Raw genomic sequence first — 21739 nt, forward strand, 5'->3', positions numbered from 1 at the left:
TTTTTCATATTGCAGCATAAATCCATAAATTGGAATCAGATCTAATTTTGTTGGATGCTGAAAGAGACTTCCATTTGATCCAGATTGAATTTATGAAGTGGCTTCTAAGAAGATAGGTATTTCCACCATCTTTTGTTTACTGAATTACAATTTTGTGTCTTCACCCAGTTTTGCTTTGTGCCTTTGAGTCAATGTTGACTCCTAGTGATTGCCTGGACAAGATCTAGTCTGATGCTTTACACCAAACTAGTTCTCTTCCCACATTGTGTAGAGTTATTAGGAACTGGTTTATTTCTCCATCTGTTATCTTATATCCATGACACCCAACAAGGATGCCTCTTATCTGTATAAATCTCCATTTTGAATCTTGAATCATCAACCTCATTTGTTAGAAAATCTCAAACTATTAAGGATGTAGTGGTGCTCAATAATAATTATAAATTGTGCTTATATACTGATATTATGTATATCCTTGATAATTATGCAATACATTAAAAAAAGTTTATTGAAGTTGTAAAGCAATATGGTTTAATGCTAACTTTCAAAGAATGGTTAAAAAGGGATGGGCATTAAATTTTTTATGTTGGTGTAAGAAACTTAAAGTTTCTTTAACTCATAGATCTGGTCTTCTCCAGCTACAGGCTTGCTTTGGTTTCAAATCACTGTGTATGTCAATATAATATTGGGGAGAAATACTAAAGGATATGGAATTTGTCATCTCAAGAGCTTTGCTCTCGAGCATGTGGTACAACAAAAAGGATAATTTTATGTAAATAGAAAGAAGCTTATTCTCCTGATTTTAAGGATCCAGAATATAAGCTTATCTAATTTTTTGAAAAGTCTCTTTATTCTAACAATAAGAAGATACAATGTGTCTCTCATGTGTTGATTTAATAATAAGAAAAGAAATGAATTTGTTTCATCTGTATTAATTTTTTTTGTTAATTAGTTTTCTTCTTTCGACACTCTTTAGCTTGTTTTAATCATTACATTATGTTAGATGTTCTTTCTTCACTATATAGTGTTTTATAGTGCTGCAGGTTTTTTTTTATGTTCAATAGAAACAAACTTTTAAGAAATTAAAGCTGCCCCTGTCTGCCTATACAGAAATCATCACGCAGTATCGCCTCGACAGCAATGAAGTTATGCATCTCTCAGTTTTGTAAGAGGAAATTTACTTCTTTCAACAACGGCAGATGAAATTGCGTCGCAAACCATTCGATTTAGAGAACTACATCTCCCAAGACTTTCCGCCGGCCCTGCTGAGATTGGCTAGCAAGTCCGTGACATCATCTGTTTTGACTCTGAGAGGTCACATGTTTGGGGTCTTCTTTGTTTAGAGTTGAGCTCGAACTTGAAAAAGGCAAAAAGAGCGAGCGGCGAGCGGGCTAAGGAGAAGGAAGCAAGAGGCTTGCTGCTGGCTACTCTTTAATTCCAGGAAAAAGCGACAGACAGGTAAACGTCTTCACTGTGAACTCAGTCGCTGAGAACTGAGCTGAATTCCCCGAGGCCAAAAATGTCATCGGGGGCCGGGTGATCATTTCTATTTCAGCAGAAACACATTCAAAACAACGATACTAATGCCGTTAGGCTTGATTTTAGTGCTGACACTCCTTGCCCGATGATAAAATAGATGACCCCCACCCACCCCAGCATTGCCCCCATTCTTTCGCTTTTCGCGAAAAAGTGCTAAATGCAATTTAATGGAGTTTTAAACGCAAAGGGATTCTTTGTTAAAATCTGCCATTGCGGAGGAGGGAAAATCCTTCGATATTATGTGGCCAGAGAAAATGATACAAGCGTTGATTTCTTTCTTCGGTTGGTAGCGCGAGAAAGGCACATAAGCACAAATCACAACACCGTTAATGCTGTTGACTGCTTTGTTTGCGCATCGAGAAAGGAAGTGGGATTCATCAGAAGGTGGAAAAACAATATGCGTGGCGGCGGTGGCGGGTGAGGCGCGCAAATCCTTCTCGACCACTTCTTTTAAAATGCGTAAATGTGGATTTACACGGTTGGCGACACAGATTTCGGCGACTTTGTAAAGTGCTAGATTGCGTCTTCTTTTAAGGGGTCTTTCCTATTTAGAAACTTAAAACAGATCTACCATCTAGAGATTTGTCTTTTCCCTTCCTTTTTCTCGCTTCCAAGTACTTCGGTTAGTGGTTTGGACTTCTATTTCTGTTTGGACCGATTAGAAAGTTTTGGCCAGCAGATTTGGGTTATTTTTGAGAACATCGGGAAGTTCGCCCATTGTTTCCCCCCGCCCCCCCCCAACTGCATTATAGTAACTAGAAGTCCCGTTTGGTGACCCTTCTACGTTTAGTGGCAAATGCACAGCCTATAAAGAAGCAGTCTGTGTTGTCGTCCCTTTCCCGGGCTCAACGACATATTCCCGGGAGATCAATATCCCGGTTCTTAGAATTTGTCCCCCACCCCCCTCTCCTCCCCCATGAGGCGGTTGGCGAAGTGGCTGTTGGCTGGTCCCTCCACTGGACTAGACCATTTTTTCCGGAGGGGAGGATAGAAATAGCTTCAAAAACATTTAAGCCGTCGACATTTTTTTAAAGGAGTTATGCATAACTATTATGAGCTATATGAGGGAAAAGAAAAGAAGAAAGAAAGAAAAGGAGAGGATAAAAAGTGGACATCCATCCAAACGAGTCTTTTCCAAGTTGATTCTCCCTCCCCAATATATCGCAGCTTCCTTCTCCATCTTGAGAACTGAAGGAAAGGTCGCTGCTGATTGGAGCGCACCCCAGCTGAAGACGAAGGGAGAAGTGAGCGTGCTTGAAAAAGTACATTCTCTAATTGGACATAAAATGCGGGGAGGCGGGTCTTGTCTCCTGTTCTGTTCGGGTGAAGGTGAATTGTAGGATGTGCTTGTGTTGTTCGTGCGAGCTCGCCTGGCGGCTGCTCGGGTTCGACTCGAGGCCAGTTGTGTAACAGCTGGTGGCGTTGATATGGAGTTACGAGACGGTCCTGTTCCGTTTAAGGTTTCTAAGAACTTCGTCTGTTAGGTCAGCGGGGTGCTGGCGTAACCGCGAAAGGCTTTTATCTCTATAATCCCGAATGGCCCGCAGGAAAACAACGTGGAATTGCAGTTATCGAGCCGCCTACACGCTCAGAAACACGAACGCAAAAGTGTAACTTAATGGCATCGAAGTCATCCCGAAACTATCCATGTACACCGTTTACCTACCGTGTGCAGAGCTACAATTTTGTAAGGCGGAAACCCTGTATATGAGCCTGACTTGTTCCTTTTGTTCCGCTGTATGGTTTTAGAAATCCCTTCAAATAATACATTGAATTGCAGTAGAATTGTTGCAGCTGGGTTGCCTGCATAAAGTTTTTATAAACTTTCAAGTTTTTATAAACTTTATGCAAGAATGAATTAAAGTAATCTCGGAAGCTTCTTGCAAACCAACAGAATCTGAATCTGCTTTCCCAAAATAGTATAAAAGTAGCAAAGCTTCAAATTATAAAACAAAGGTTTTTTCTTCTTCCATTCAATTGTGTCAATTTCTCAGAGGCTGACTGGATGAGTCACTGCAGGTTTTTTTGGCAAGGTTTTTCAGAAGTTGTTTGCCTCCCTCTTTCCCAAGACTGAGAGAAAGTGACTGTCCAAGGTCACCTAGCTGATAATTACTACCCAAGGTTAGAGTAGAGTTCACAATCTCAACAGTTTCTAGCACCATGCTTTGACCATTACATCAAACTTGGTCTCCAGTTGAAATTAAAGAGCCATAAAATGTACATTTTTATAGTTGGCAGAATTTATCTTTATTTTTTAGATTTTTTTTTTATCCTGCCTTTATTATTTTTTATAAAAACTCAAGGCAGCAAACGTCCAATATTTCTTTCTCTTCCCACAACCACCCTGTGAGGTGAGTCACTGGCCTAAAATCATCCAGCTAGTTTTCATGCCTGAGGCAGGAATAGATCTCATTGTTTCCTGGTTTTTAATCAGGTGCCTTAACCACTACATCAGACTACCTAGCAATTATTTAATTTGACTCAAGGTGAAATGTACAGCAGTAATGTTGCACTACTTAATATCCGTTATTTTGTTATTTTATATAATACCAGTTTCCATAATTGATCTGTTCAATGTTTGGATGAGAAACTAATGGGAAATTCTAGCACTATAGATTAGACTGGGGCGCTGAAAAAAGCTGTAGTGAGGCAAGAACTCACTAAAGCTTTGATACCAAGAAAACTACTGCATGTCCATGAAGTCACAGGAGTTGAGCTCTATTGGAAAAAGACTTTACTTTTTTTTTATTTTTTAGAGCAACAAAGAAAAAAATACAATTGCTTCCTCTTAAGGAGTTATACCTTAAGGAGGTAATTTAAAATTTATGTCCCAGGAAAGAAAGGAGAGTTCCAGGGCTAACTTGAGATGAATATGAAGAAGTAAACAAACTTAAAGGAAGTAATCATCTTTTGTTCCTGTAATTTTGCCTAATCTCATTAATGATTATAAGAGGACTGTACTAATTCTGTGCAATATTTGGTAGGTAAAATCAAGCTACCTAAAGTAGTATTTTCACAAAAACTACAGTGGGAGTAAAGAGGCATGGAATTGATAAGTGAGATTTATCGTTTTAATTCTGTGGTGAAGTAATTTAGAATGCTTCAGGCCAGTGATGGCTAACCTTTTCCGGATCGAGTGCCCGAATGCACACGCACCTGAACCCCCAAAATGCAATGCCTGCGTGGCGCATGTGTGCACGCCCCTCCATGTGTGGGCCCCCCCACCCACACATGCACAGCAGAGACCCAAAGACCAGCTATCTGGTTGGAGGCGCGCGCATATGCGCAGCAGAGCTGAGCTGGGGCAACCACTCACGTGCCCACAGAGAGGGCACTGCGTGCCACCTCTGGCCATAGGTTCGCCATCACGGCTTTAGGCTATCCACATTCTTTCTTCCATAATCATTAAACTGAAACTAATTTGCCTGTCATGAAGAGTTTTAAATATAAAAATCAGCTAACTATTAAGCCCAGAAATCTATTGCCAATCAATACAATGACTTCAGGAATAGTATTATTCTTACTTGAAAAGTACAAGACAGCTGGTTTGGAAAAGGAAGTCATCTTCTACCCAGATATGCTTGCATCACCAGCTAGAGCAACACTGATCTATTTCAACCATCACTTTAACATAATAAATATGTGTTTTGGGTGTTTTGTTAGCCCAGTTGTTTATTCAATAACTGTAGTTTTAAAAATCATTGATAAATGTTATGTCTAAATCCTGTCTATGCACATTTAGAATAGAAAACTTTTGAATAAAGATTACTTGTTTTCTTAACCTTATGAAATTTCTACAACTGTGGGTAATGGTTATGATGTCTTCCAGAAAGAAACACACTTATCTAGTTCAGTCCGTTGATTACTGAAATAAAACATCCATGTCTAACATATTCACATTGTTTCAGATTCACAGGATTTAGTGGAGTTCAGGTTAATGCAACAAGTGTGTTAAACTAAGAAGGAACTTCCATTTTAATAATTCAGAAATTACAGGAATGAATTTTTGTTAACTTTTAATTTTTGTTAAGTAGAATTGTTACAATTTGCATGGGTTGATGGGGATAGGACTAAATGAAAAGACTTTTAATCTTTCCCCTTATGCTTATCTACCTTGCCTCAATTGTTGGATGGCTGCCAGTGATCATTAATATATCAACAGTCCAATTATAGGCTTCTAAAATATTCTAGATTACTATTTCATATTTATTTTCCCTCAGATCATGATTTTAATGACAAATAAGTAAGCATAGTTAACCTCATGTCTAAATTCACTACAGTCTACTTAAGAAAATCTTCAAATGTTACAACACAAATGTTTCTCATGTATCTTCACTAATTCTATTGATAATATTTTTTTCTACAATACCAAATACAGTTAAAATGAATTATTTGTAATTGCTAAAGCCCTGTTAGCTTATGCTGACCAGGGTGGTTAGTAACTAGGCATTTTTTCCAAGAGAATTCTTTAGGTTTTCTTTGTCTTTCTCTTTCCCAGTTTTCCCACCAGAAATCTATAAAGAAAAATTACTAGTGTCATTAAATAGTGAGTCCTGTGTGAGAATGAAGATGTTTGGATACAAAACTGTCCCCATCTAGCTTCTATATATCCCATTTTGATGGCTATTAAATGTATATGCTAAAGTGAAAGTGATGCTTGTGAGGATGAAGTTGCAAATGATTGTCCCTCCCCAAAACACCTCTTTGTGTAATGGTATTTAATCTCCCTTCAAAGATCTTTCATTCATTTAATATATTCTGTAAAGTTTTCCTGTGCTAAAGAAATATTAGGATTGGTTACTTTAGCAAAATAGCTCTAAGACAAAGTTTAGTTTTGAGAAATCGTTTGCTCCTTTTGACTAAGTAAGACTATAGTCCTATTGCATGGATGACCCATTATTTTACTTAGTGTATTAATGTCCTTTGTAAACTGAAATATTTTTAAAATATCTATTTTTAGCACCAAGAAAATATTCATCACATCTCTTCTCCATGATTGCATGAACAGTTGATGTAACCATGGTACTAATACTGGGGCGCAGATTGAACAGAGGGGATAGTCGGGTCCAAGAATCCCCAGTCACTAAGCGTAAAGTTTTTGAAATGGACCCAAAGTCTTTATCAGGCCATGAGTTCTTTGATTTTTCTTCTGGATCATCCCATGCCGAAAACATACTTCAGGTCTTCAATGAATTTCGTGACAGTCGCTTGTTCACAGATGTAATAATCTGTGTTGAAGGCAGAGAATTTCCTTGTCATCGTGCTGTTCTTTCAGCTTGCAGCAGCTACTTCAGAGCTATGTTTTGCAATGATCACAGAGAAAGTCGGGAGATGTTGGTAGAAATTAATGGGATTTTTGCTGAAGCCATGGATTGCTTTTTACAATATGTATATACAGGCAAAGTAAAAATCACCACGGATAATGTGCAGTACCTGTTTGAAACGTCAAGTCTCTTTCAAATAAGTGTTTTGCGTGATGCATGTGCTAAGTTCCTAGAAGAGCAGCTAGATCCTTGTAACTGTCTAGGAATTCAACGTTTTGCCGATACACACTCTCTGAAAACACTCTTTACAAAATGCAAAACTTTTGCACTGCAAAATTTTGAGGATGTGGCCCAGCATGAAGAATTTCTTGAGCTTGGAAAAGATGAACTTATTGATTACATTTGCAGTGATGAACTGGTAATAAGCAAAGAGGAGATGGTATTTGAAGCAGTTATGCACTGGGTTTACCGGGCTGTGGAATCCAGGCGCTCAGTTCTACAAGAAATTCTCACACACGTGAGACTGCCTTTGTTACATCCTAACTACTTTGTTCAGACAGTGGAAGTAGATCAGTTGATCCAAAACTCACCTGAATGTTACCAGTTGTTGCATGAAGCACGAAGGTACCATGTCCTTGGAAATGAAATGATGTCTTCAAGAACTAGACCACGAAGGTAAGATGATCTGCAGTGTAGCTGTCTGTTGCATTCCAGAATAATATTGTTCAGCTAACAACGTTAATAGTTTGATTTGCACATTGGAAAAAGCAAGTGTATATGCTGCTCACTCACTACCATTTAATTCCCTATGCTAAAGGGAGTAAGTAGATCTAGAACATACTTTCATGGTTTGTCTAATGTTATGTGTGAATTGAAAAACCTAACTATTGGTTCTCTTTATCAAATCATATATCAAGACACCCCCTTTATTATTAGTGTAACAAGTAATATATCCTGGTTTGCAGATCTTGTAAATTGGAGAGCGGGGCGGGGGATGCAACCTGATCATTCAGGCTACAAATCTCATGATTGCTGTTTGCTACTTATGTTGTCCTATGTGAGCCACAGTCCAAAAAATCTAGAGAGTGCCAGCTTGGATGGAGTTTACAGGTTTAATTCACTATTGTCACAAGTGGAAGGAATCAAGCTGGTGTGCTTGGTTGCTCAATTCTATTCTCATTCATATACTGACTTAAATTCATTCTGTCTAATTGTTTACTTATTAACTGAACCAGTACTATCAGTCAGTAAAGGTGTATATCTGGAAATCATCAGGTTGCTTAACACTGTTTTCAAATGTGTTTGTACATTAGGAAGAGTTTTTCTTGCCTCACTATTTGATTAATGTGATCATCTTTTCCAAATGTTTATTTTAGTGGGCAAGACTTGAGATCTTGTTCTTAAATATAATGTTTCAATCAATTTTAAGTACTGTTGCTAAAATTTTAAAATATTTAAAGTATAAATATATTTTGTATTTATAGATCAACTGGCTACTCTGAAGTTATAGTTGTTGTTGGAGGTTGTGAGCGTGTTGGGGGATTTAATTTGCCATATACAGAATGTTATGACCCAATGACAGGAGAGTGGAAATCCCTGGCAAAATTACCAGAATTTACAAAATCTGAGTATGCAGTTTGTGCTTTGAGGAATGACATCCTTGTTTCAGGTAATAATTTTATATTATTTGTGGGGGAGGTGTAATAGAAAAATAACTTATTTTAACATCTTTTTTTAATTACCATACTTTTCGGACTATAAGACTCTGTGGACTATAAGACACACATTAGCTTTAGAGGAGGAAAAGAAGAAGAAAAATCTGTCCTTCGCCGCTGCCCATTCGCTGCCGCCGCTGACAATTTGCCATCAATTGGCAGCGAACAGGTGGCAATCCCCACCGCCTAGAACAGCTGAACACCAACCCCCATCCCCCTGCCGCAATATTCGCTCTATAAGATGCACAGTCATTTCAACCCACTTTGGGGGGGGGGGGAGTGCGTCTTATAGTCCAATCTATTTTACTATCTATTTGTGCATTAGAGACTAGCTCAATAAAGTGAACATAGAGGTGACTTATGTATCCATTTCTGAATAACTGAAAAGTCGTCTTGATTTATATATGTTGATTTCAATTATAGGGAATGTCCAACTTCCAGTGTGGGAACCTGTATATCTGGTATGGTTTCCACTGAAATATCATTCCAGAAAATATTCCTTGATTAGAAAAGTTTTATATCCATTAGTCTATGGTCAAGACGTTTGAAAGTATATGATTGTTCTGCATTTTATTTTTAGTAATATAAACTAGAGGTTTGCAAAGCATTTCCCATTGAAACATTTTGAATTTGAGGTAGTCATTTTGAATACCGTGGCAGCATTTTGTATTCAAAACAGATGTTTTAAGCTTTCTAAACCTGAAATATTTCCCAACAGGTCAAAGCAACATATCTAACTTGAAAGAACAATGTCAGATTCATAGCAGAGCATTTCAAACTTCAAACATTTGACACTGAGAAAAAAGTTTTCTACCTGTAACATAATAATGCATTTTCCACAATGAGACCCAACAGTGACAATACTTATATAATAATAATCAATTCTATTTTTTAAATAAGGTGGAAGAATCAATAGCCGTGATGTGTGGATTTATAATTCTCAACTTAATATTTGGATCAGAGTCGCTTCTCTAAATAAAGGGAGGTGGCGTCATAAAATGGCTGTCCTCCTTGGTAAGGTAAGGGATCTTTATTAGAGATACTTAATTTCTGGAGTATGGTTGCAATAAAACACCCAAAATCACATTGAATTCTCTGTCTTAAAGGTGAGGTTTGCTGTTGAAACATGTCATTTTAACATTCGGATTTGTTGATATACTGTATACATTACATTTGATGCACAGTTGCTATAGAAAATGGGTTTCTCAATGTCAGGCTTTTCTTATTTATAACAAACAGCCTAACTTATATCTTACTTTGATACACACAGTCACACACACATACATAAACACGTACATACTTTTTAATAGCCAAGGGGCCGAAACAGAAAATATTGCTAAAGATAATGAAATAAAACAACATATCGAATAACGTCAAGATAGTCAGCAAGTAAATGAAGTTATAAATAATGGAATAAATTTGTGCTTCATGTTTTCTGTTTTCTGCTGCTGCATAATATTTGATATAGTCCGAGTTGAAGAGAATTTGAAGTCATGTGAAGTGTTGCATGTTCTTCCTGGGTAGTGATGAAGCCAGGAGTAAGATAGGCTTTATGAATGTCCTTATTAGTAGAACAATAACACATGCTTTTTATGTCCTGGGATCCACATGGGCAAATAAACTTTTTTGTTGGGATCTTAAGATATTTTCTGATGATAATATCAAGGGCAATATATTATACCTAATATGGGTATAATATTATATATATAAACTTATATATGTAAAGTTTATATATATAATACTATAATATTATATATATAAACTTTTTAATTGGGGAAAAAAACTGACCACTTTCCCCAAACTCTTTGATACCTTGGGTCATGCTTTCTAATGCGAAGCTGTTTTTTCTGTTTAAAATTCAATATCATTAAATCTGAAGTATGTGTTTGACCCGATCCTATCCCAAGAATTATGTGAACCCTGCTGTTAAACCATGTGTCAATAAGTTTTTTTCCTATTAGTAGTTTTCCTCTCACATTATTTCAACTTTATAGAAAACCATCCGCGGTTATAAGTGGTTATAAGATTATCTGTTATTTAAAGTTAAAAGTATTTATTTGCCTTGTTGGGTACCACTGGCTTGTCTGAATGATGAGCTGAGAACAGATGATGCAAAATGTTGGGTCATAATGCAAGATTTGCATCTACATAGCGAGAAGTGAATTTTAATTTGATCATGATAAAATGTTATTCCTTATCTGTATTAAGACAAACTGTTTAATAGTATCTTAGCATTTCAGTCAGCAGATTACTTGGAAATGTTAATATTCAAACTTTGGATTATTTGCATATAAAGCATGGGCTTTGTATTTAATTTAATTTAAGCATGGGTTTAAATTAAGATTTGTTGCTAGTCTTTTCCTTATTTCCAATTTTAAAAAATACATAGTTGTTATTTTGGAGGTTGTGTGTATGCATATTTATAAGTAATAAGTTTTATTTACTACCGGTAGGAACTATAAATCTAATAAATAATAATAAATAAATAATAAACTTGTGCAAATTATCCTGTACAATTACATGGGGTATTTGAAGCTCCTATGTGTGCGCTGAGAAGAACTTTTGTAACCAAACTAGGTGGTAGAAGGAGGTATTGTGGCTGATGTCACAAAGATCACCCAGCTGCTGAACCAATTAAAATAAATGGAGGTGGGGAGGGAGAGAATAAAACCATTAAAAGTAATAATGATAATATGCTCTCAGTTGCCAGTTTTTATGCATTTGGGTGCATTTCATATCTTAAACTGGGATGCCCTTTTTGGGCTTTCAGTCAACCATAAGATAGTAGCATGGAAATACAAGTAAGTCCTTAAATGTTAGCAACCACAGTGATTATGTGGATTTTTGCAGCCTAGGTACGATAATCTTACGTAAGTTTTTGAAAAGTCGAGGCATATCTGAAGACTTTCAGGTTTTGTGTAACTTTGCATTTGTGTTCCTAAAAATATTAGAGGATAAATACATGCTGATAACATTTTTCAATATTCTAACAGGTGTATGTGGTTGGAGGATATGATGGGCAAAATCGGCTGAGTAGTGTAGAGTGCTATGACTCTTTTTCCAATCGGTGGACAGAGGTAGCTTCACTTAAAGAAGCTGTCAGTTCTCCAGCAGTTACCAGCTGTGTGGGCAAACTGTTTGTGATTGGTGGAGGTCCAGATGATAACACATGCTCTGATAAGGTTTGGTATTTGAATTAATTTTTCTCACATTAGTAATATTTTAAAATATACGTGTGTATACCTGTGGAGGTAAATCACCCTGTATAAAGTGCAGAAAAAGAAGGAGAGGGTAATGAAATTAAAACACTGAAATAACAAAATAAAAATAGAGCTAACACTATATCATTCACTATTTTTCCATAATTTCTATCCTTGCAAAGCATTTTTGCTCCCTCTATGTCCATGCATCACTTCATATATTCCTTTTCTGTTTAAATTTCTGTCCTCTTTTTCAAGAACTCACTACCACCATCTAACTGACTTTTGATCTTTCCCTTCTCAGCTCATTCATTTTTTCTTTTCTTTTCTTTTTCCTGATTCAATCTTCATTTATTCACTTGGATGACCAGATCATCTGTATCTACTTCTGTCCTAGTGGTTTCTCATTTGTGAATAAAATTCATAGTCAATCATCACCATTCATTTTTGACTCTTTTTTTTTTTTACCACACATACTTTTTAATTTTATTAAATATTATAATAACCCATGGTGGCGCAGTGCTTAGAATGCAGAACTACTTCTGCTGATTGCTGGCTGTCAGCTGTTCGGCAGTTTGAGTCTCACCAGCTCAAGATTGACTCAACCTTCTATCCTTCTGAGGTTGGTAAAATGAGGACCCAGATTGTTAGGGACAATATGTTGATTCTGTAAACTGCTCAGAGTGCTATAAAGCATTGTGAAGTGGTATATAAGTTTATAAGTGGTATATAAGTTTATATAAGCAATAGTCCTATTGCTATTGCTACAATAGGAAAATTAATACCAAGATGAAAGAATAAAAAGAATAGGTGCAGAAAAAATAGAAAAGAAATAAAGGTAAGAATATAGTATATGAAAAGAAATACATATTTCTTTTTTGTGAAATACATATTTTTTGTGAAGAAAAATTCTTCACAAATGTAAACAATTTTAGCAACTTATCACTTCCTCTTAAAAAATAAGAAATGATTCCTTCCTATACTCCAACTATTCTCTATTAATAAATTACGATCATTTTAGGCCATTTCAGTCCATTAGATACCAGAAATAGCAATATATCTACTTTAACTTTGGTCGAATAAACCAACTTTATTTATTTGTTAAATTTATTAACTGTCCATCTCTCTGGACGGTTTATAACATTAAAATGGAGAAAATGATAAAACAGGTAAACATAATAGCAAAGCAATGAAACAATAAAAATAAACATTAAAAATCTATAACAATATGAATTAAAAGATGGGCAGAAGGGAAGCAGGAAATGCAGCCTCCAGTGTGGTAGTCCCCTGTTGGGTCTCAGGACTAACCGAGAGAGCCAGGAGAGTGTTCAGACCCTTGCAGAATCATAGAAGGATGGGGGAAAACCTCACCCCAGCAGGGCAGGATATGTGTCACAGAGCTTTATATTTTATAATTTTTCATTCCTTCCTATTATTTCTAACAATCTTAATATTTATTCAAATAATGTTTCAAAAGTTGTTTTCATTTTTTTCTTTGACCTTTCTCACAAAATTCTTCAAACTTTAACAAGTCTGTTTTATAAATTCAACATGGGAAAATTATCCACATTATCCTTTTGGTTTATTATTTGCATATCCTTTTTAATTATTAAACACCAGCCATTTCCTTAGTATGACTTTGGAGTTTTCCATGTCAAGAATGACATTTGTAAATCGACCTTCAACTCAGATTCAGTCTTGTCTTGTAAAACCTGTTCCTCTTCCGTAACATTTTTTAGTCACAGTCCCTCCATAGAGTCAGATGTCTCTGATAACACTATTAATGTTAACGTCTGAGTCCATTTTTCAAAATAATGTGAGTTAGACTATTTTGCTCCATTCTGTAATTGTAAATCAAGGCTATTCCTTTTTAATTATAATTTTTAATTACCTTTAGTGTCCAATTTTTAAAATCTTACTTTAAAAAAAGCATTTTCTTACAGGAAGGATTCTTTATAATAAAATCCAAACTCTCATTTCAAATTTTTCTGGAGCCTTGGTCTGTTTGTAACTTTCTAAAATCAAAATTTTAATCATGATGTTTATTGGTTGTTTATTCCAAAGAATATTTTCAATCTTAAACTTCTTGTTCAAATTTTGTTTTGTGAGACTTATTTTTGAATTATATTACATAATACATTTTACACATTTTGCAGCTGTCATTAAATGTTTAAGGTTTAAAGGGAATTTTTTTAATAGCAGTACAACAAATAAGGATAACTTTTTTTTATTATTATTTTACTCTTGGGGGAAGATTAGGTAAAGACAGCATCATGACTGTGGAGGAGGAAAAAAAAAATGCCAAGGCAGATTTATGCTGTGGTTCAATATTTATGCTGTGGGAGAGGGAGGGAGGGGGAGAGAGACAGAGAGACAGAGAGACCCTCCTCACCTCTATCCCCAGGACAAAATATTTTCCTTTCAGAATTTCACAAATTAAAGAAACTGTGTGTTATCATATGCTGAAACTGACTTGCTTTCAAGTTTATATTTTAAAACATATTTTAAACCATAAGTTTAAGTATGTTGGATCCAGATAACATACTGAATAGCAATGAATTTTAAAAAAAAGCTTGCTAGAGAAGGTGAGGTAGGAATATGTACAAACCCAGGTAAAGGCAAATCTTATTCTTCTCAGGTTAAACTGATTCATTAAGACATTCAAGTACATCTTCTATTTTTAAACAATTATACTTGCTAACTAACCAAAAAAAGTATGCAAATTTTATAATTTCTTATGGTAAATGAAGGATAATCTTTGATTGCTCATCATTTATTACATCACTTAGTGAATGATGTTAAAAATCAAAGAGAGCAGAATTTATAAGCATTATATAATATACCGAAAATGTGCTAAAAACTAACATGTATTTCCTTCTCTTAAGGTTCAGTCATATGATCCTGATACTAATTCTTGGCTCCTTCGTGCAACAATCCCCATTGCGAAGAGATGTATTACAGCTGTATCATTAAACAATCTCATTTATGTTGCTGGAGGACTCACAAAAGCGATATATTGCTATGATCCAGTTGAAGATTATTGGATGCATGTGCAGAACACATTTAGCAGACAGGTAACATCTAAGGACTAAAAATGCTCATATGTACAAGTAAAGATATGTTAAAATAAAATGACTAAGTGCAAAATTAGGAAAGCTTTTTATGTCTACGATACATGTTTGCTTTTTATGAAATTTATACTGGAGCATTGGGATTTTATTCCAAATGGCAAAGTGAATTTTGTCATCATGCTGTATTTACAGAAGTAAGCAGGTTTTTCCAATCTAGCTCTCTCCAAATATACTGGATTTATTGGCTAGCATCAGAACTTCAATGAGAAATTATGGAAGTCCAATATACTTTATTTGGAAGGCACAAAATGGGAAACTTTGGTTTAAAGATATAATTCAGCATAAGAATACTTGAAGTATCTGGAAAGTATTAGGATGCTGCTGTCCTGGAAGTTTGCAGAAACCATTTTTGGATTGAGCTTGATACTTGAGTGTTTTCATTAAAAAATTGATTGATTTAGAATTTGCCCATATTGATATCTATAAGAGGCAGAAATACTTCTTAGAAAGCATGCTGCACAAGTTTATTGACAGGGAATATATACCAAGCCCAAGCTTAAGAAAAGAAATTTACAAAAGAAATTAGTACATTTCTAGCAAAACAATTATTGTAATATAAATTTACACTTTCTCTTTTTGATATGATGATCAGGAAAACTGTGGCATGTCGGTCTGTAATGGGAAAATCTATATCCTTGGTGGGAGAAGAGAAAATGGAGAAGCCACAGATACTATTCTTTGTTATGACCCTGCAACAAGTATCATCACTGGAGTAGCTGCCATGCCCAGACCAGTATCATACCATGGCTGCGTGACTATTCACAGATACAACGATAAGAAGAATTTTTGAGTAAGAAATCAGGCTCATATTACTGTCAGAATTTGTAGGATTCATTTTAAAAACAGGAAAGCAGCCTTTTCCAAAGTGTCATCTGGAAAGAAACACTGTTGTGTTTAAAGTCTTGATTGTTAAATATTTCCCATAGTTATAATTTCTAACTTCTTCTGAAATCATTAACAGTTGATGTTACTAAATAGATCATGCTCATGTCCATGTTGTATTTTTTCCAAGTTTATTTCAAATAGTTTTACCTGCATTTTTCATATTTTCAATGTGATAAGTACTGTTTACTATCAATGTGAAAAATTGAGTTTATATATGATTTATATAATGGTTTCAGTAATATTTGTCCTTTATTTTCTTTCATTAATTGAATTTATAGCACCACTATTAGAATAATTTTTAGAATATTTGAAAATAATATACGTCAATGTTGTCTTGCATCATGAAATACTTTTCATCAGAAAGCATATTAAAAATATTTAGGTCCATCTATATAGAATCACTCAGTTAAAGGGGTGTTTCATTTATTTATTTTTTAGTATGTGGTATGTGACTATTTTTTATTTTACTTCTAAATGAGACCTTAAAACATCTTAGTTACTTTCCATCTGAAATTATGTATAGTAAAGATCACATCATAGTTGTCCATTAGAAGCCCTAAGAAGCAATATTTAGGATTAAACTCTGCCACTCACTATATTGGGCTTCAGCATTGTTCCCAAATTGGTAAATAACAACTTCAGATTTCAAAAAATTAAATAGTAAGGAGCTTTTATTTAAGATACAGTAGAACCAATAAACACGCAGTTGATTAATCATTGTCTTCTATTAAAGAATAAAAACAACTGTCATGTACCTGTTATTAATATTTTTCCAGGTAGCATCTCTCTGTGACAAGGATCATTTTCTGAATTCTGTTTTTTTCCTGTAGCATACCCTGTACAACTTGAATAAATTTGACATATTTTAGTGTAGAAAATGCATATTAAAACATGATTTCTAGGTGTGAAAATGATAAGTATACATGTTACCAGCACTTTTGTGTTGTGTATTGCTGTGATCAGTAGTTGTATGATAAGCATTTACAGTACAAGAACATGTTTTACAAGGAAAATTCATTATGCCGTTTTGTACATCGTTTGCTTCCTGAATATTTTCCACATAATTATTATACTGCTGTGAATATTATGAATTTTCCTTGGACATTCTGACATAGGTAAGTTATGTATATTATTTTTACATCTCCATTTTTATATCTGGTCATGTTCAGCCAACATACATTTGCTTGACTAGACTATAAGCCTTAATCTCCCACATATACTAACATTTAACCGTATCAGGAACTTAGTAAAACAAGTTTCCCTGAAAAATATGCCTGATTAAATAGTTCTAATTGATTTTCAAGCAGTTATTATATACTGTGTGACATTTCTGGTGCCTTGGAATCTTATATAAGTGTACATTCATCAAATGTTTTAATAAGGATATGGCTCAAAATTAATTATTTACTGAGTGCTTTCTCATAGATATTTGTGTGTTTGCAATAGGTAGGTGCCTTTAAATACTTTTAGCATTGGCTATACAGTACTTCCATTATTGGAAGCATTTGTGCTGCTGTGCAGTAGATTATACATGTTGTAATTTTTCAATAATATATGAATTAACAGTTCAATGAATTTGGTTTCTGTGACTAGAGAAATCCAGTTAAGTCTTTTTGTTCCAGCAGTGGGACAAGAATAGATTTTTATTGAAATCAAAGGAGTTGTTCCCCCTCTTGATTTCATTGGGAAGCTATTCTGTTCGTGAAAATAAATGCACCACATTTCACCAGTAAAATAAAAATATATTAAGGGAGAACTGGTCAACCTGTTGCCTATGAATCTCCTTTTGCAGTCCATAAAACTGGCCACTGTTTATGAAAAATGACAGCAATTTTCCCTGCCATTTCAAGGGCAAGAGCAAATAAAAACTATGGAGTTTTGTATAACAAGTCCTATCAAAGTTAAAAATTAGGAACTCCATGAATTCCTTTAAAACATCCTTTTGTCCAAATATGAAAAATGTTCCCCTGCTTTGTAACTCTTTATTCCTTTATCCTACAAAATCCATTTTAGTGTGACCCTTGACCATCAAAATTGCTACATTTGCATGAAATATATCACTTGGCAGCAGATTTATGTTAAAATTTATGTCAAAGAATTCATTCATATTTTGAATGTACAAAGTTAAATGGCTGAACCAACTGGATAAACTTAATAGTATCTTTTTTTTCTTGGCATCTATTTTGGAAAAGTTCCATTTAAAAATGAGGCATATGGTAATGGTATGTGTAACTCTCCTTGGCATGTTTGCTTGCTTATTTTCAGCTATAGTGAAGATATTTTTCCCCCTTAAAACGTCCTTTCAACTACTGTTTGGGTCATATTTGATCATAATTAACTTCAAAAAATTCCTGTTTATACTTCTGAAATTAAGTTGCAAATAACTGTTTGAAAATGTCAATCAATGCATGTCACTTGTTTAAGAGCTTGATAGATTGTGCCAAATAAATCTTGCTTGCCATCTACAGGAAATTTGCCCTATTTTACATTTTGGTTATTTCTACTTTAATTTTGCATGCTTACTGTTTTGCTTAAATCCACTCAATGCAATTCAAAGGGGAACAGAGGCAGGAAAAGAATCACCTACTAGATATTTACATATTTAAGTAAGAATCACTACATGTATATAATCTATAGTTTACTTGGTTTTATTGCAATATACTGGATTTTTTTCCTAAAACTACAGTCACTGGCCTGCATTTTGATGCTGTTACATTGGTTAAATCAAATATATCCAATATTACCATAGATTTTCTTATTGAAAAAAATTCCACTGAATAAAGTCAGGATTCTTAATAAACTTTTAGGAATTACCTTAATCTAACAACTTCTCTCCTGATCTGCAGTGTACAGGTAGCCCTCGACTTAAAATAGTTCATCTAGAGCAGGGGTGTCAAACTCGTGTCATGTGCCATACGACTTTTTTCCCCTTTGCTAAACTGGGCATGGCAAGCATATAATACATCCGGGAGTTTGACACCTCTGATACAGACGCTATTCAATGTTACAACAGCACTGAAAAAAGTGGTTTATGACAGTTTTTCATGCTTAATATCTGTTGCAGCATTCCTATGGTCACGTGATCAAAATTCAGATGCTTGGCAACTGATTTGTATTTATTATGTTTGTTGTGTCCCAGGTTCATGTAATCAACTTTTGCAATGTGACAAAATCAATGGGGAAGTCAGACTTACTTAACAACCGTGTTACTAATATAACTGCAATGATTCACTTTACAATTGTGGCAAATGTTGTAAAATGGGGCAAAATTCACTTGTCTTGCTTAGTAATAGAAATTTGGGGTTTAATGGTGGTCATAAGTCGAGGACTACCTGTATTACAGAAATGTATAGAGAGATGAATTCAAAGAGCAAAATATGGAGCACACACAAGTGTGTACATATAGCACCTCTCAGAATAACTGCATTAAGCTGGTATGAGTCTTCAGAAAAAGATGTGCATTTCAAATCACATCTAATCCTTCTAATCTGGATCTCTCTGCAGCCTTATGTATTACATTTGAATCTTAATGTGATTAAAGTTCAATTATGAATATAGAAACAGTTGCCCATTGTTTAATAACAGTTGTCTTACACCATAGATTCATATCTATAAAGGCCATATATAGCTGTATTTTTGTAGCACAGCATTTATAAGGCCCTTCTCTAAAAACTCAGTAGCTCAAGGGAAACACCTCATAACCTTAAAGAATCTTTTTGTAAATTATTGCTTCAAAAGCCATTTCCACTTGTGTGCATGCACAGCTGCTTTGTTTTGTTAGTAAGTCCCAGCTGAAGTATTTGGATATGCAACATGCACACTCAGGCAGCTGGGATACAGCATGCAACCTCTCTGGAAGGCATAGCCCCTTCAAAGGGGCATTAGGCCCCTTCAAAGCATTCAGCAACTAATCATGACTGCATTTTTTTGTGTATTTGCTTTATACTGTAAGTAAAAATGTTTTGTGTTACTATTTCCAAAACACATATTTAATATGTATTTAAAACTGTACTATTCTGTAATATTCTGTACTTGGCTTTTTGGAACAAGCAACCTGCTTGTGCTTTTGATTTTTACAGGCTTTTTTCTGTTTACATTAAAATTGAAAGAAATGACTGTGTCAAATGCAGAGAAAGAATTACTCACTGTAGAGACTGACCCTCCAATTGAACCTCCATCTTTCACAGATTGCTTGATCTTTGTTAAGGAAGTTCTTTCATTTGTGAAGGATTCCAAAATAGTTGGAATCCAGGCAGCAGCATGATAATACTAAACAAAACTTTATTTGCATGCAATATTTTAAAAGTAGATGAATATTAACTCAGAAAACGTATTGGTCACTGAATTATGTGGCTGCAGTATTTGGTTCTTATGCAGTCCTGGAAATACTTTTAAATACACTGTTACCTAGTTCTTAAAAGATGCCACCTATATTTGAGATGAGCACCTCCCGGAAAATTTAGCACAGGGCTGGACAACATACATGCCTCACATGACCCGTCATCCCATTTTCAAAAGCCCAACAAACCTGACTATGTTAATAGAATGATTTTTGTTTTATTTCAAAATACCATTTTGAAATAAATACCAAGTGGAAGCAGAAGGCCTCTAGGAGTTAAACTCTATTTATACCTTTAATCCTGCCCAAATGACCAGAAATCTATCACTTCTTGTGAGATCCCCAGGCAATCTTCTAGCTGATCAAGGAAAGGTGCAGCAAAGTCCAATTCTTGGAAAGCTACCCATCTTTATTCTAGCATATTCTATTTCACTGCATCGTCATGTATCCTATCATGTTTAAAACTCATGGAAAATTTACAACAGGGAGTTAGCCATCTTGAGTTACATGAAGGTAGACCAAGCTACCTTTCACCTTTTCTGATACAAAATTTATCCATTATAAATTTCCTGTGTTATAGAAGGATTTAGCTGAACAATAACACTAAAAATACCCACACTTTTCTCAACTAATTGTTTTGTGAATATTTAAAGAAATATACAGGTTAGATGGCAGCTAACCTCGTGAAACTTACTGAGTGAAGTCTTCAGTTATACCACAAAACACTGAACTAGGAACAGTAATTCTAATAGTTTGATCATTTTTATTGTACTTACCAATATGCTTTATAATAATCTTCAATTGAATTTGTTTTTTTTAGCTTGTATTATAATACTGGAGTGTATCAGTAGATATTTCAATGTTATGTGTATGTATTTATAAGTATGTGTGATTTTTTTGATGATTGCTTATAAATGATGCTTTTTAAAGCTACTATGTATGGGTTGTAGCGATATGTGAGGGTGAAAAGCATTTGGTTGTAGTTTATTTTGTATACTTAATCCAAAGAACTGAATGTTGTAAATAAATCCATTTTAGTGTAATCTTTGCCCCAAAGCCAAATTCAGAATAAATATTGCTAATTTGCATCATTCTGATTTTCTGTTTTATTAAAAAATTTAGATCTTTATTATGTAAACGTCTATTACTTACTTGATTTAGATCCCACTTTTCTTATAATTACACAGGATCCTAAAAGTAAAAAGCAACGTAAAATAAAACAGATGGTCTTTCAGATATTTAGGATTTAACCACTAAGACAGTACAGAAAACACACTTGTACTTTGAAGCATATTCAGAAAACCGTTAGTAGCCAGTGCAGGATTTTCAACATGAAAATATGTTCCCAGTAGCTGCAGTACTCAGTATTCCAGCCAACACATTTTTCACTTCTAAAAAAAATCATATGGCAGAAATTGTTTCAGAAAGAAAGAATTGTTTCAGTAGCTACAGAAAGCTATTCCTTGGTGCGGCTGCCATCTGAATATCAAAAAACAGCTAAGACTGAAAGAACTTGAGATGTCAGGAACAGTACAACTTTATCTCCAAAAGGTACTTCAATCCTACTAATCAACGGGACAGCCATTTTGTCTATATTTAAAGGTTTTTTTAAAGAGCATGCTACCATATAAACAACAATGGTCACAAGTTTCTCAATTCTTGTAGAGGG

The 21739-nt window shown here is 34.7% G+C and overlaps 1 protein-coding gene across 2 annotated transcripts; it reads left to right on the plus strand.

Moving 5' to 3' along the window:
• Positions 1-1107: 1107 nt before the first annotated feature.
• On the plus strand, positions 1108-21161 carry KLHL24 (kelch like family member 24). Of its 2 annotated transcripts, none has more exons than XM_034439800.3 (7): positions 1108-1455; positions 6497-7475; positions 8285-8469; positions 9416-9534; positions 11509-11697; positions 14601-14789; positions 15439-21161. In XM_034439800.3, exons 2-7 carry the CDS (start codon positions 6556-6558, stop codon positions 15634-15636), a joined length of 1800 nt encoding a protein of 599 aa, XP_034295691.1. In that variant the 5' UTR covers positions 1108-1455; positions 6497-6555; the 3' UTR covers positions 15637-21161. The 2 variants fall into 2 exon arrangements, with proteins under 2 accessions (XP_034295691.1, XP_034295692.1); XM_034439801.3 differs by lacking the exon at positions 1108-1455 and adding an exon at positions 2803-3223.
• The last annotated feature ends 578 nt before the right edge of the window (positions 21162-21739 follow it).

The sequence above is a fragment of the Pantherophis guttatus genome, chromosome 6 (genome assembly GCF_059756535.1).
Source record: "Pantherophis guttatus breed Tessera chromosome 6, ASM5975653v1, whole genome shotgun sequence".
Classification (NCBI taxonomy): Eukaryota; Metazoa; Chordata; class Lepidosauria; order Squamata; family Colubridae; genus Pantherophis; species Pantherophis guttatus.

What these genes read in the sequence shown, in the direction of transcription:
- KLHL24 (XM_034439800.3), top strand. Translation starts at nt 6,556, where the DNA reads ATGGTACTAATACTGGGGCGCAGATTGAACAGAGGGGATAGTCGGGTC. An exon ending in TGGCTGTCCTCCTTGGTAAG is followed by an intron (nt 9,535 to 11,508) that starts GTAAGGGATCTT and finishes ATATTCTAACAG; the next exon opens with GTGTATGTGGTTGGAGGATA. An exon ending in ATAACACATGCTCTGATAAG is followed by an intron (nt 11,698 to 14,600) that starts GTTTGGTATTTG and finishes CCTTCTCTTAAG; the next exon opens with GTTCAGTCATATGATCCTGA.